This window comes from Capsella rubella, unplaced genomic scaffold (genome assembly GCF_000375325.1).
Source record: "Capsella rubella cultivar Monte Gargano unplaced genomic scaffold, Caprub1_0 scaffold_5, whole genome shotgun sequence".
NCBI lineage: Eukaryota > Viridiplantae > Streptophyta > Magnoliopsida > Brassicales > Brassicaceae > Capsella > Capsella rubella.
Window position 1 is genome coordinate 13,398,445 of NW_006238919.1, and position 15,364 is coordinate 13,413,808.

Sequence of the window (15,364 nt, forward strand, 5' to 3'; positions counted from 1 at the left end):
GCACATGTAAAGACTCAAGAAGGTCAGTTTCTGGTATGTGCATCTTTCTTGGTTCTTCTTTGATATCATGGAAATCAAAGAAGCAGGATGTGGTCAGCTCAAGTAGTACAGAAGCTGAGTATAGAAGTATGGCACAAACCACAAAGGAGTTGTTATGGTTCAATCAGATGCTGAAGGATCTTTATATCACTCAAGATTCACCAGTCAAGCTTTATTGTGACAACAAGTCAGCTGTATACATTGCCACAAACCCAGTTTTCCATGAAAGAACAAAGCATGTGGAAATTGACTGTCATACGACAAGGGATCAGATCAAGAATGGGTTCTTGAAGCTCTTCCATGTGTCTTCTTGCAATCAACTGGCGGATATAGTCACCAAACCATTACAGCCGGGTCCTTTTCATAATTTACTTGGTCGTATGTCGATTTCAAACCTTTATACTCCTAAAGATCGTTCGGTTTGAGGGAGGTATATTAACATATAATGTTTATATTGTATACTTAGAATAGGATAAGGTTTCCTTTAGCTTATTCCTACTCTTAATATACATGTACATATAAATACTCTTGTACAGTCTTATGATTCATTAATGAGAATTCTATTCTTTCATATCAAAGTGTTAATAAGTTCGTTCTCATCGTTATCCTCCCCACAATGCTATACTCTTCATCATCCATAATCCATATTGGACAAATGAAGCTTTTTACTGTAGACAGACAATACATAAAACACTGCAGGCTCGCTCATGCTGAAATCAATATATTTGTTTTCTCTCTTGTATAAGCAATAAGTTGTTTGTTTTTAAGGAATTGGATTCTCGATCGTTTCATTTTTTTGCCTTCCAGACGCTCGGTAAACTCACATAACAATAGTGCTTAACTAGTCGTTAAATTTTGTGTTAAATCTTAAAGAACACATAACCCAATGGGCCAGAATACTTATCCTTATCCACACACAAAAATAATATCATCTCCCAAGGCCCATTCTCAACGCATATACGTACTTTAAATTTCATTATTATGATCACAAAGTTAACAACTTAAATATGCAAAGCCTGGATACTATAAAATGAATTCGCAATGTTCAGTCGTAAATTTTGTTTCGTATGTAGTATATACTATATTCATTAGTCTAGATAGTTAATAAAAAGAGAAAAATAAAACATGGTAATTTATGGGATTCTCTTTAGTATTTCGTTGACTATTAAAGAACCTTTTGAAAGAAAGCCTCTGAGCGTCTGAATACAAAAAAGTACGTAATTCGAAGACATTGACTACTACTGTCAATGTTGCCACTGAGACTGCCCAATCATCAAATCAACTAATATCTCTACGCAAAGTGATTAATCTATATATATATATAGTGAACTATTAAAACATGTAGGTTCGACCAAAGTAAAAAAGAACAAGTAGTGCATGCTCCAACCACAAATAGCAACGAGGTATTGCTATTCGCGTTTGTAGGATATAATAAAAGATCCTCTACGAACGAGTCAAATAAATCAGGGGCTAGATATAGAAGAATGGTGCGATCACATTAGACTGGAGAATTCAATTTCGACCAATCTGATGATCGAAATTGTTGTTGAATCCTGCAGGTGGGAAATGCTCACGATTGTTGTTGTTAAACCCTACAAGTGGGAAGTACTCGTCCTGATCGAAAGGGAAACAAGAGTTATAGATGAGCGGATCTGAATTTTCCATGGCTGGCGGCATGTGTCCTGCAACTTCTTGCTTGGTTAGCCTGGAGGACAGATTTAGAGAAGGGAGGTACTGTGGTTGCGGCGGCGGCTGCTGCTGGAATTGGTCAATGTAAGTGAAATGGTTGGACATGAAGTAGTTGTTGCTGTTCATCGGCAGGTAACCGTTTGATGAATACTGGGTCGTGGGGTTCATCGCGACTTGATCGTTCATGAAATATGATGTTCTAGGCACGGCTTGGTCGTTCATGAAAAATGTTCCTTTACTTTGGAGATTGACGTTCGAGTTTAGGGGCGGATTAGAAGCTACCAGAGGGGGGTCTTGACCGGCGTTACGCCACCCAGAATCTTCTCGGGTCTCCTGCGAAGCGCTAGTCTTTTTATTGGCACCCTGACGATACTTCTGCCATCGCAATAGCTGTAAATTATTAGCCCTAATAGTTAAAGGTTTCTTGTCACCAAAGAAACAACAAAAGGAACCTAAAAGGAGAAAAAACAAAGACAATTTTGGTATAGATATTAATTACCTGAAGATGACTGGCTATGTTGTTTCTAGTGAGCCCCTGGACATTCATTTCTTCTTGCATGCATTTCAGAATCTGCTTCGGAAAAGCCTCTGCCAAATACATAAAAAGGTAAGTGTTTATATATTTTGTACTCAAGAAACTTACTATTGACGCAAATTAAGATTAGTTTACTCTCAACGCTGCCCATTTTTTCGACAGCTGCTTCAAATTTCTGGTGAAGGTCAGGAGTCCACGACATCCGCGGTTTCTTGAACTTAGACTTGTCACCTTTTTGATCACAAGTGTTTCCGGAGCCTTCTCCGTTGCTCTGATAGAGATTGTCTTGCCCTAAATCGTCGTATTCATCCGGATCTGATTCAACCGTTTCTGATTCATCCGGTTTATCTAAACCAGATTTTGACATCCTCTTGCGAAAAACATGTTGCCATAGAACTGCAGTGACCTCTTTGCTCACCGGCTTCACAAGAAAGTCACACGCGCCGTTCTTGGCCGATTCCATCACCGTTTCCTTCTTGTGGTCATGAGACATGACTTGACACGAATAATTCACATATGCAAGGTTAGATATCTACTTATAACGGTATACGTATATATGATAAAAAAAAGAAGTATTGGTATAAACGCATATATACTTACTTACTACAGGTAAATCCATCTCTTTACCAATGGTTTTGAGAGCATCGAGTCCATTGATATCCGGCATATGGAAGTCCCAAACTACGAGATCAATCTCTTGCTTACTCTTCATCAAGAAAGCCATAGCCTCTTCTCCCTTCTCATGTTTCGTTACTGAAACACAATTACCAAACAAAAATTAACGTAAAACCCTAAACCCTTTAATTAAAATACCCTAACTAACCCTAATTCGTCAAGGAAACATAAAGAGAAACCCTATTGCTAAATCTAACAAAATACCTTGATAGGAGTACTGTTCCATGAGATTCTTCATGAGGAGTGAAGAATTGGAATCTGCATCGACCAAAAGAACCCTAATAGTGGTCGTCGGGAACTCTTCGTCATCATCGTCCTCAATAGGAGATTCAATCTCATCATCACAAACTAGTACATCTTTTCGCAAGTTGCCAGAGATCTCGTCGAGTATGTTTGATGGAACTGACATTAAAGATAACAGAGTCTAATCTATGAATGCTTGAAGCGCAAGTAAAGAGAAAATTATTGAATTGAAGAAGGATGAGAGAGAGAGAGAGAGAGAGTTTTAAGAGCGTGCGAAAAACTAGCTATGTATATATGTAGGTCACGTGCGAGAAGTTGAATATTGGAAAGTATATATACTGCTCTTAATTGTTAGCTTATAGACTTCCTTTTTTCGCTGAACCAAAAAAAAGGTGACTTTCTTTTCAATAATTATCCAATATAACTTTTTTGTTGGATTAAAAGAAGTGTTTTAGGGCAATAACAACACAAACTCTCGTGTTTATCTTTGAAAACAACTACAAAAAAAAGAGAGTAAAATTAAAGAAAGAATAGAGGTATTGTTTTATGTATTAACCGTTTCGCTTTTATCATATTAACCGTTTACTTGGTAGCTATGTGATTGTGGAATTAGGTCCATTAAAATTTACCCGGCCCATTGGTTCGTTTTTGTGCAGACTCGTTGATGGTTTGACTACTACTTTGACCAATAAGAAAATTGTAAAATATGCGTACGTACGTACTTCAAAAAATATACATAGAGAAAATTTATATGAGTATGTTCTTCTTCATCGTGTTATATTTTTCATTTCTGGATAATCTTTCCCTGAATTAAGTAACTGCTACGATAAGCTTTTTAACCTAAAATCAACAAGCAGATTCAAGTTGTTATGAATGATGTTGCTCTTCTGATCATATAGAATTGATTGAGTAATGAAATAGTGGTGTAGATAATTTTTTCATATTTCCATATACTTTAAATTGCTATAGTATATTTTTTGGGTGTAATTGATGCGTTAACGTTATATCTAGTCGCTCGCTTGCATCTCTTCTCTTTTAATGTATATATAAGAACAGAGGAACAGAGTACTGTGTATAAATAAAAACAGAGGATTTAACAAGATAAAAAAAAACAGAGGAACAGAGGAAGAAGGTAAAAATTCGGTGGTATCCATCCACATACATATTTGGGTAGAACAGACATGTTTGATGTTTCTCAAGAAATTTGTCATTATTATTATTATTACTAAGGGACATGAAAGGAATGTGCACTTGGAAATAAAAACCTAAAAAAGTTACATCGATCTTAACTAGGAAGTAATTGATGTTTCAACAAGAACATTGTGCAGGCAGGCCTCACTAGATAGTTTTTTCCTTGTCAAGAGTATCGAGGAACTGATATAAGGTTGTGACGGCGAGCAATATTCCGGTCCCTGAGCCAATGGCTCCGGTGAGGTCGGCGAGAACAGTGAGTGCACCAATGCACATTCCTCCAAAGGCGGCTGCTGTTGGGATGTAACGGTTGAGCTCCTTGTGCAGATGGGTGTCTCTGTGTCCGGCCATCACCATGCGCTGCTCCTTGAGCTGTTTAGCCACGTCTCTAGCAGAAGACCCCGAGACTTGAATCCACGTCGCTGAGAGAAACGCGCAAGCAGAGAGCATGAAGACTATGTAGAAGAGTGCGTGTAAGGGATGAGCAGCCATATCCGCCAAGCTTGTTGGAGCTGTGATCAAGTATGCGAGACCACCGACTGGTACGGAATCTCTCCACTGCCCAAGTAAATTCACCAAGAAGTTTCCACTGAAGTTGCGGTGAAGAAGCAAAGAGATGAAGTAGAAATTTGAAACGAGAGCAGATTGGAGAATGATAGGCATGTTGGAGGTGTAGAATAGCTTGATCGGGTAGCCTGATCCCTGTTGGCCACGGCGGTAATCCTTTGACTTAACTGGCAAGACAACGCGGAAACCTTGGATGTAGACGACGATGAGGAAGACCAAAACCGTTGCGAGCAAGTTTGTAACGTTCGGAAGGCTTTGCCTGAAGAAAGCTTGTCGGATGCTGGACTTGGTGATCAGGTTATGGAAGAGCGAGATCAGAGCGCCTTCGAACTCGGGTCTAGAGTGTGTATTGCTGATGATGACGGGGCTAAACGCTTTCCAGATAACGGATTCGCAGAAACTGGTCGTTATGAAAAGGGAGATCGCGGAGCCAAGACCGTATCCCTTTTGGAGAAGCTCGTCGAGGCAGATAACGATGATGCCGGCGAAGACAAGCTGGAGGACGATGAGTACTGCGTTTCCGACACCGAGCTGCGCAACAGGACCGTAGACTCCAGAGAGAACATATGTCATGGCTTGACCAACGGTGATTAGAAGGCCAAGAAGCTTCTGCGCTAGAGCACGATCCTCCTCGGGGATCTGAATGATCTTTGAGCCTGTCAATAGCTGCATCACGAGCCCTGATGTGAGGATGGGACCGATACCTAGCTCCATGACGGTGCCACGGCTCGATGCAAGAATGGCACGCATCCAGTAGAACGGATCCGCACCGGTCGTGGAGTGTATGCCGTAGAGAGGAAGCCGACTACAAACGAGAAACAAGAAGAGAGTGGTCAGAGTGTAGATGACCTTCGTCCTCAACGGAACCTTCTTCTCCAAACCACTCTCTACCTCTGGCACGAACCCCAAGAACGGTTTTACTGCGCGAAAGAAACTTCCCATTACTTTCTCAAACGGTTTATCAAAATCTATCTTTCTGCAAGATTTAGATTTGCTTTGGTAAGAAAAAATTATGTATAAACTTGTGCTCGTGGTGCTGTCTTTATATAGGGGTTTCGCCATCTATCTCTAATCCAACTAGGATTAGGACTTCTTTACGACTTTGGTTGATTCCTTCTTCAACTCGGTTTTGAGTTTACGTTTAGCCGTTTATAGGACTACTTGAGGCCCCAAGCTGGGAGGCACATAATCAAGGGAGTAGGCCCTTTAAGATCCACCACGGCCCAATTGTTCGTGTTCTAACTCAAGACCCAGAGACCAAACTACTAATAATAATTAAAAAAAAAAAATGTATGATTAGTGGAAAAATATATTAATTTGGACGGAAGGAAGCGAAACGAAACGAAAGACATGATATCATAAAAATTCGTAAGATTCGATTTGTGTTCATTCTTACCTAGTGATGATAATTTCAGTTAAAATGTTACCATGATACTAAATTTCCATTTTTTAGAATAAATAGAAAGTTCTACACTTTATTTTGTTTTCATTTTATATATCCCATATTTAATCCAAAAATTGATATTTACAATTATAAAATTAATGGATGAAAACAAATCGCCAATCAGTAATAGTACGCACAATGCATTGGGAGAAATGTCTTATATAATGAATCTATCTATCTATGTATATTAAAGCCAAAGACGGAAGAAAGTATAAAACACAAAGAAAGAAAGAAGAAAGAAGAAAGAAGAAAGAAGAAAGAAGAAAGAAAATGTTTGTCATCTCCGTGATTTTGATGGCGTTGACACTGATACCAATCATCAAGGTTTCGGCGACAAGCATCCTCAAAGTATCCACGTTGATGGTGACAAACACCTTGAGAGTTTCCAGAACGTCGTTGGGACAAATCATCATGAACCTTGTCATCTTTTACTTTCTCTATTATATCTAGTGTTCTGACTGACTATATATATTTATTCTTATTATATCTGTATATATTTTATTTGCTAGAGATTGCAGGTTCGAAACTCACGAACCGAGATGGGTGATAAATTGGATTCTGGGAGAGCGCGCTCTATTTCACTCCGATCGCCCTTGTTAGATTTCACTCTGATCGCCATTTGATCAGCAAGGTGGTGGGATAAATCCTGACTCTCTTTGCTTCTTTCTTTTGGTCGCAAGAACTGGATTCTGGGTTTGTAGTTAGTGTTGTGTTGTTGAATCTTGAATTGCCTATCCTTTGCATCGTGGTGTTTTCCCTATAAACTCTCTCTTCTTCTTCTTGTTCCAGAGACGTGAGGACCATGGGAAAGGGTTCACCCCATTGTAGTTGGATCTTCTCGGGTAACTTCTTTATCCCCTGTTTGCAGACAGAGTTGGTACCGTGCTGTTCAGGTTAATGGAAGCTTCATTTTTTCTTGGAATTCCAATGTAAATCTGTTATGAGAGAGTATGAGGAAAGATATTATTTTTTATCTTTGTTTCTCTGCTTTGTGGCCTATTGAAAGGTTTGTTAAGACTTGTGGATCTTGTCACTACAAAGTACAAACGATTGAATGTTGTTTTCAACACCTCTCTATATTAGTACAGAGCAGACGTTGGTTTCTTCTTAACAAGGGATCTAATATAATATACAATTGAATCTTTTGTTCCTCACTGTCTAGATTTATTGTATAATATCCATTTCGTCAACAATAATAAAGATTTCTCTTCTTCAACTGTGTTTCTGACTTTCTAGGTGTCCTTGGCTTAGTGACGATCCCACTCATGTGATGATGGACCGTTACCGAACGAGACGTGATATGATGAGCCCCAGTCTTTTTTCTGTTAATTGCTAGGTTGCTGAGCCGCAAACTTAACTATGGAGACAAAGTCAAATGAAAAGGTTTCTTGAGAAACAAGAAAGTACGGAAATGACCAGGTTGACAAGTGTGGACTAATAGAAGGCCAACAAGTTCAAAGTCAAAACTTGTAAACTTCCGGTTGACTGAGTTTTAATCGTTGTTTGTTTTTATCTTAATGAACAATTAGACCATGCGTTTATTTCTTCGCTTTGTTATCAACTAAAATTACTTCGAACTTTTGAGTTTAGTGCATATATATAGTTACGCATGGGCATCAAAATATATGACTACAACATAGACGCTACAAATCAACATGTATACGATTTGTAGGGGTCTTCGTCTTTGTTATCTTTACAATATCTATCGTCAATGATCTTCATAATCATGTATCACTTCATCTGACACCGTTTGCTTCATTGCATAGGTTGAGTCGATGGACAATTGAAATTTGCTTCCATGTTTTTATCTTTTTTTTTGCCATGGGACCAATTCTATAGGTTTAAAATCCATGATTGTAAACCTAAACATTTTCATTTAAATGAATATTTACACTTTTAGCAAAAAAAAAAAAAAAAAAAAAAACATGTATACGATCAGAAATATAAGACACAAACTGAATAATACGATCATTCCTAAACTGCTAATCAAGATAAGACAACATAAACTACTAATCAACAAACACACAATGTTCTCTAAAGCTTATTGCTAGTATACTGAAGTAATCAGACCTATAAACTGGATAATACGATCAGCAAACAACCAAAACAAAATTAAAAGGCAAGTTAAAACCAAATCAGATTGAAAAGTAGGGAACAGAAATGTAAGCAGAGTTACTAATAAAACACCTTCTGGGAGTAAAAAAGAAGAAGGTATTATCAGCGAAACTTGCAGCTTTGGTTTAGGCCTCACATGAATCAGATTAAGTACTTTATCCAACTTAGCTGGGATTAAGAGAGGCCCTTTTCAAATCTCTCCTTTTTTTGTTCTTTAATTCGAAACAATTGAAAACCACAAAAGTCAAAACTACTCTACGAGCTGCAAAACTAATTGCCTAAGCATATGACAAGACCAGGAAGATAAAGAGGAAGTCTCAAAGATTAAGATCTATCTGAACAAGACAATATATCAAAAAGAGAGAAACTGATCGCTCTGAAAAAACCAACAAATCTCCGACCATTAGTCAGTCTGTGGCCGCTGCTGCGGCTTCTGATTAAAATCGAGGTGACGACAAATATTTATACTAGTTTCATCAATTTAGGGTTTCTAGCTTTCGATATTTGGGTCTTTTGGTTTAATTGGGCCCATTTGTCGTTGAGCGAGTATGCATGCTTTTAGATCCTCTTAACCAGATAAGTTCGTGGGCCTATCAATTTTTCCGAGCCCAGTTAAACGTCATTTTCATTTCTTCGATCCTTTGGTTGGCGTGTGTGCGTGCGCATATGGTTGTAATTTGTAGAATGGCCAACATGTTTTTTGATCGTGCATTACACTACGAGAATCCCAAACATGATTATCACCAATTTGTCACATTCGAAGATAAAACATTTCTTTATTATTTGTTTCAAATTCAAAATACTAGTACTATAAAACTCCATTTGATGAAATCGTCTTCCTCACCCCAATTCATACACAAAAAAAACAAGGAACCAGCTTAAGGCAAAAGACAAAGCCAAACGCTCCCACAATGGCGATCTCACGCGCCTCCTTTGCCATTTGCCTCATCCTCTCCTTGGTTACCATTGCCACCGCCGATTACTACTCTCCCTCATCTCCTCCGGTTTACAAATCACCGGAACACAAACCCACCCTTCCACCTCCGGTTTATACTCCACCTGTTTACAAGCCTACCCTTCCTCCTCCAGTCTACACTAAGCCAACTATCCCTCCTCCGGTTTACACCCCACCGGTTTACACTAAGCCAACTATCCCTCCTCCGGTGTACACCCCACCGGTTTACAAGCCTACTCTCTCACCTCCGGTTTACACTAAACCAACTATCCCTCCACCGGTTTACACCCCACCGGTTTACAAGCCTACTCTCTCACCTCCGGTTTACACTAAACCAACTATCCCACCTCCGGTTTACACCCCACCGGTTTACAAGCCTACACCCTCGCCTCCCGTCTACAAAACGTCTCCAAGCTATTCTTCTCCTCCTCTTCCATATGTACCAAAGCCAACCTACACTCCACCCACCAAGCCCTACGTCCCAGAGATTCTTAAGGCTGTTGATGGCATCGTCCTATGCAAAAACGGCTACAAAACCTACCCTATTCTAGGTTTGAATACATACTTTATTAAAAGCCTCCCTGATTAAATATTAACAGCAAAGTGTGTCTAATTAATCATATACCTTTCGATTTCTATATTAAATTTACGTAGGAGCAAAGGTACAGATCGTGTGCTCCGACCCATCATCATACGGGAAAAACAAGAACGAGGTTGTCATCTACAGTAATCCCACTGACTCTAAGGGATACTTCCACGTCTCCTTGACCGACATCAAGGATCTAGCTCACTGCCGTGTCAAGCTTTACACATCTCCGATCGAGACTTGCAAGAACCCGACAAATGTCAACAAGGGTCTTACAGGAGTTCCCTTGTCGTTGTACGGATACCGTTTCTACTCCGACAAAAACTTGAAGCTCTTCAGCGTCGGACCTTTCTACTACACCGGTCCTAAGGCTGCTCCCGCCACTCCCAAATATTGATCGTGATGATCATATTATTATGAATATGATGATCATCTTCCTTGCATGCATGCATTATATGAGATGTCACTTAAATCAAATTTTTTTTTCCTCCTTCAAAATGTTCATTTGTTTGTTTGTTTGTTCCGAATCTTCCGATTCCATTTGATACGCTGCATTCCCAATGCAATCTATCTTTTTGGTTATGCTTTTTATTTTATACAATAAAATTGTAAGAATAACATCAATTAATGTTTGATTATGCGATTACTTACTTATATACACACTACACAGTATATATGAAAACTAATATATACGTTGTATTATATTATTTGTGGATCAGTGGCTGATAAAAGTTATCTGGTAAAAGAACTTTTAAAAAAAATTTGTGGCCACTACGTCAACACGTGTTGAACGCATAAACAACGAGTTGTTTAGTTAATGAGTTCAATGCTCTAGTCATTAAGCATAGATGAATTGTACGACATAATTAATTAACTGATTATATATATAGTTCCATTTACTTTTTTTTTTGCTTTTTTGGGCAGTTATATAGTTCAATTACATGAGAGCCATGAATCAGCGACCTTTACTTTAATCGTCCGACCAAGTCTCGCACTTGTAAATTACGTCACAGAACTAAAATTCTTATATTGCGCGCCTTGTCAAATAAATACTAAATAATGCGCCGTGCACCAGGATCTTGCTGCACGATTATCCTAAGGTCAGTCTAAGTGTCAACATGTTGGCTTTGTCCTCTCCAAATAATACCAACGGCTACTTTTGTCGCCTGATAACGATTAATCTCTACAATTGAAACTGTGTATAAAAATTCGAATTATATCAAAATCTATTCCTTACATACCGAACGACGACTTACGTACGTCTCTACTAATGTGAATTATAATGTCTTCCTTTTATTTTTATTTCCTTTATAACACGAGTATGGGTTGTATAAAGAAAGACGATTGATAGTCAAATATCACCTAACAAACATTTTTGGTCGACATGTTATATATCAACATACATGTATAAGTAATTGGTAATTTTGTCCCTACAAATCAATATGAAAATCGGAGACATGTGCACCAAAAATAGCTTTTAAAACTTAAAAAGGTAGTGTAGTGCCTCGTCGTTATAGTTTGTATATTGAGAAAAAAACTAAGAATATGAATCAGATCCCACTTTCCTTACCCATGCACACTGCACGCGAGTCGGTCGGATGGTCCACCCATCTTCCGAGTCTTTTGACTCCACGTCAGTTTGTGTACGTGTCTCTACGTAGTCAAAACTCCATCCTACCTAGTAGCACCTAATACCACAATTGCATATTGTACTAGTATCAATTAGTTTCCAAAGCTGCTTTAGTTGTAATGTAACTTGTAAAACTAATAAACCAATATTAGCCGAAAAGCATCACGTAAAATCCTCGGAAATATCGAATGATTTGCATTGTGTATCCATTATACACGGCCTATAGTTTTACGGTTGGAGCAACATTGTGACAACAACAAAAAAACATAGTAGATAGGATTAATCTTCACAATTCTATACAACAACATTTAAGGTGGAATTAATAACGAATAAGCTTTAAAATTGTAACTACAGAAGCAAAGATAAAGTGTCGATCAAATGACTTTGTTGATTACTTGCATCACTTATTTTAGTTACATTTCTCTGATCAACCATTTTTTTAGAGAAGGAGAGAAGAAAAAACAAAGAGAATAGTTTTTTGTGGGGGAGAGGGCAATTCGCTTAGCGATTTGCTTCTCTCTACTTAAAACGACACCATCTCGTATATACATTGATCAAACGGCTCCGTTACTTTATACGTCACTGCCGTTCATTTTTTTTTCTTTTCCAAACACCGTCTCCCTGTAAAGCAAACGTCCCCGAAGATAGCCACGTGGATCTCCAATACGCCACGTGTCGTCTTCCATGCCAGTAATACGATTCTGCCCGCCCCCGCCCCCAGAACACCGGGTCGGATTCAATCACTGTCCAATTTTGTAAGAAGAGAGGAAGTGATCAAATACTCTCTCCATAGCCTTTTCAATGAAGCCCGGTTATTCGACCCGTTTTCTCCGGGTATACCCGAATTAGAATCCTAGATTTCTCTGGGAATCTCCACAATTATACCGACTAAATCTATTGGTGGTGCTCTCTCACAAGCTTCCATCGGAAACCTCACCGGCGAACCGGAGGATGAGGACGGCGTCGATGATTCGGATTCGTCCGATGAGGACGAACTTCCGGCTTCGGTATCCTCAATTGGCTTAGCGGATGGAAACACGGCAGGAACCGGTTCGGATTCGGAAACCGGCTGTGCGGGTTGAACCGGAGCTCTACAAAGCGGACAACTGGATCTGGACCGGAACCACGTGTCGATACAGTCAACATGGAAGACGTGGCCGCATTTGGGAAGGACACGTCCTTCGTCGTCCTCTTCGAACTCCGACAAGCAAACAGAGCACTCTTCAAGTGGAGATTCGTGGGTTTTGACGGAGTAGACGAAGATAGGGATCTTCTCGAGCACCGTGGGATCGAGAGGAGAGAGGGATGAGGAGGATTGGGTGGGGTCTCGAGCGGCGGAGAGTGATCGGAGGTGAGCACTGATGCGGCGGCGAATACGGCGGTTTTGACGGCGGAATAACCATCTGGCGTAGCTGTGGAAACAGAGGATTAAAATGACGGCGACGAAGAGGATGATTACGGAAGCAAGCATGATTTTGCCGTTAAGAGCGTAACGTGACGATCCGTGGTTCATGCTTCCCCATATCGTCTTGCTACTGTCAAACACGTTTCCCATTGTTTTAGAGAAGAGATAAAAGAGGGAGAAGTAAAGAGAGAGAGAGAGAGAGAGAGAGAGAGAGAGAGAGAATGAATGAATGAAGTGAGTGGGTGAAACGAAGAAGACGAGAGAGAGAGAGAGTGTTGAGAAGTTTCCAATGTGCTTTGATGATGTTTCTGTGTGTTTGAATCTTCTTTATTTATAGACAACAACCAAAACCTATACTAAAAGAATTATTGGGTCTTCTTTGCTTTTTTATTTTATTTTAAAAATAAAATCTCCTTTTCTATTATTAATGTATATGTTTGTTTTTTTGGTTTTGGGATTTCTTCTTGATTTCCGACTCAACTAAGTTAACGTTTAACGAGATTATATGTATTTGCTAATATGAATAAAGATAAATAGATTTTAAAAGGTGATAAATACTTTTGCGACTTTTGTTTTGTTGTGTTGTGTTCTTTTCATCATATAGAACATATATATATATATATATTCGTGTAATAGCTACATGAGAGAGCTTTGAACCCACTTGGTGTTGTTGTTAGATGTGAGTCCTTCATAAAATATCGTGGAGACATACTTTGAGCAACTCTTTGACCGTAGTTTGCTTTTTTACGTTTTTTAACATCTTCCTCACCAAATCTCTCTTTTTTTTTTTTTTTTTTTGAGAATTTAATTATAAATATTTTGTCGTAAACTTAAACTATAATATGCGATTTACCAAAAGGAATGTTTGAAAACTCACAAATAAATGACTATATATGGTTAAACACACTGATAAATTATACTATCCTGCATTTCTCCAAACTGTTTTTTTTTTATAGGAATTACCAAAAAAAAAATCCATAAACATTATAAAATCAGAGAAAATTTACCAAAATTTAAGGAAATGCATTATATAACACATTGAGCAATACCATAATAATTAAGCGCAATAATAATATAAGCGAGGAAAATGAAACGAAAGAAAAAAAGGCGAAATATATTAAGTATGCATTGCATAACTAAAAAAAACCATAAAAATCTAGTAAGGGAATAATAATAGCTTTTGGATTTCCATGGGTCATGGGGGGAGACTGTAGCTTATTAATTAACTCGCTCGAGCGTTTTCTAAAGTTTCTTTTGCTTCAATGCTAAGACTGAGAGAGAGACTGTCCCAATCCGACGGCTCTTTTATTTCTGTCTTTCTTTTATTGTATTAATTAAAAAAAAAAATATGCTTTATATATTTCTTCTTCTTTTGTTTCTCTCTAATAATTTTTTTGTTTATGTATAATTTTCCGTCAACTACAGTATAACTTTGAGTCTCTTTCAAAACATGACTTTAAGACCGTTTTACACATCAGAAACCTACTAAAACTTTTGTCGTGATGAGGATTTTCTTAATTTATTTATAAAAAGTGGCCCTTCCTTGCCAACGACCTTGTGATGCATTAACCTTTTTTTTTTTTTTTTTTTCCTTTCGTGTGTCTTGTTTCTCCTTTAAATAACATTGCAATTCTTCTTTCTCTTTCTTTTTCCTCTCAGTCGTATTTCCACTTTCCTTGGTTTTCAACTCTTTTTACAATTTTTGTTTATTTTGTTATAACGTAATAGTTCTTTCTGGACAATTGTATTAAATATCTAAAGATCTTTCTAAGAACTTAATAGTAGATAAAGGCCATTAACGGTTCAAAATGGCTCGACGATCATTTCCTCAAGACCACTACACTCGTACGGAATATTCCAATTCAATCTCTTGCTAGCTTCACCGGTGGTCCTTTATTTGTAGTCAAATTAATAAAGCATGTATGTATACCAAATACTCTTATACGTACAGAGTCTAGAATTTCACGTACGTATACGTTCGTTGTGGGATCACTTGGATTGCAACAAAGTCACAAACCTTCGCATGCTTCTAAATATGTAACATAAAATATTGTTACTACATGGGTGTGTGTTCTTTTTTCTGTGACTGTAGTTGCGGCAAGATTCCATATACTAGAAGAAAAGAAAGAGCACATAACTCCAGTTGTCATTTGATTTTGTTGGCGTCGTTCCTTGCAGATCAATCAACGATCAAACCAAAACTCGATCTAACTGACCCCATAAACATTTTGACTATCGTACTACACGAGACACGACGTATGTATTGCAAATAACTTGTTTTGGTTTAAGG

General features: G+C 38.2%; 3 protein-coding genes, 1 non-coding gene and 1 pseudogene across 4 annotated transcripts; 1 reads left to right on the forward strand and 4 right to left on the reverse strand.

Moving 5' to 3' along the window:
* Positions 1 to 1,551: 1,551 nt before the first annotated feature.
* Positions 1,552 to 3,347, reverse strand: LOC17886610 (putative two-component response regulator ARR20). Its single transcript, XM_023783209.1, has 5 exons — positions 3,143 to 3,347; positions 2,864 to 3,016; positions 2,399 to 2,758; positions 2,228 to 2,316; positions 1,552 to 2,103 (listed from the first exon to the last, which is right to left on the reverse strand). The coding sequence occupies exons 1-5, from the start codon at positions 3,345 to 3,347 to the stop codon at positions 1,552 to 1,554; spliced, it is 1,359 nt and encodes a 452-aa protein (XP_023638977.1).
* A 1,172-nt stretch (positions 3,348 to 4,519) lies between these two features.
* LOC17886483 lies at positions 4,520 to 5,881 on the reverse strand (annotated as a pseudogene).
* A 2,660-nt stretch (positions 5,882 to 8,541) lies between these two features.
* LOC111830778 lies at positions 8,542 to 8,673 on the reverse strand. The gene has a single exon (XR_002834120.1). It is a non-coding gene; the product is annotated as a small nucleolar RNA snoR83 (small nucleolar RNA).
* Positions 8,674 to 9,363: 690 nt separating this feature from the next.
* LOC17885983 (proline-rich protein 3) lies at positions 9,364 to 10,689 on the forward strand. Its single transcript, XM_006292214.2, has 2 exons — positions 9,364 to 10,004; positions 10,108 to 10,689. The coding sequence occupies exons 1-2, from the start codon at positions 9,410 to 9,412 to the stop codon at positions 10,434 to 10,436; spliced, it is 924 nt and encodes a 307-aa protein (XP_006292276.1). The 5' UTR covers positions 9,364 to 9,409; the 3' UTR covers positions 10,437 to 10,689.
* Positions 10,690 to 12,032: 1,343 nt separating this feature from the next.
* On the reverse strand, positions 12,033 to 13,479 carry LOC17885506 (RING-H2 finger protein ATL5). Its single transcript, XM_006292568.2, has one exon. The coding sequence runs from the start codon at positions 13,222 to 13,224 to the stop codon at positions 12,523 to 12,525; it is 702 nt and encodes a 233-aa protein (XP_006292630.1). The 5' UTR covers positions 13,225 to 13,479; the 3' UTR covers positions 12,033 to 12,522.
* Positions 13,480 to 15,364: the final 1,885 nt, after the last annotated feature.

Coding starts and splice junctions, on each gene's coding strand:
- LOC17886610 (XM_023783209.1), bottom strand. CDS start 3,347: ATGTCAGTTCCATCAAACATACTCGACGAGATCTCTGGCAACTTGCGA. Junction 3,017..3,142: donor GGAACAGTACTCCTATCAAG/GTATTTTGTTAG, acceptor ATTGTGTTTCAG/TAACGAAACATGAGAAGGGA. Junction 2,104..2,227: donor ACATAGCCAGTCATCTTCAG/GTAATTAATATC, acceptor TTGCGATGGCAG/AAGTATCGTCAGGGTGCCAA.
- LOC17885983 (XM_006292214.2), top strand. CDS start 9,410: ATGGCGATCTCACGCGCCTCCTTTGCCATTTGCCTCATCCTCTCCTTG. Junction 10,005..10,107: donor CAAAACCTACCCTATTCTAG/GTTTGAATACAT, acceptor AAATTTACGTAG/GAGCAAAGGTACAGATCGTG.
- LOC17885506 (XM_006292568.2), bottom strand. CDS start 13,224: ATGGGAAACGTGTTTGACAGTAGCAAGACGATATGGGGAAGCATGAAC.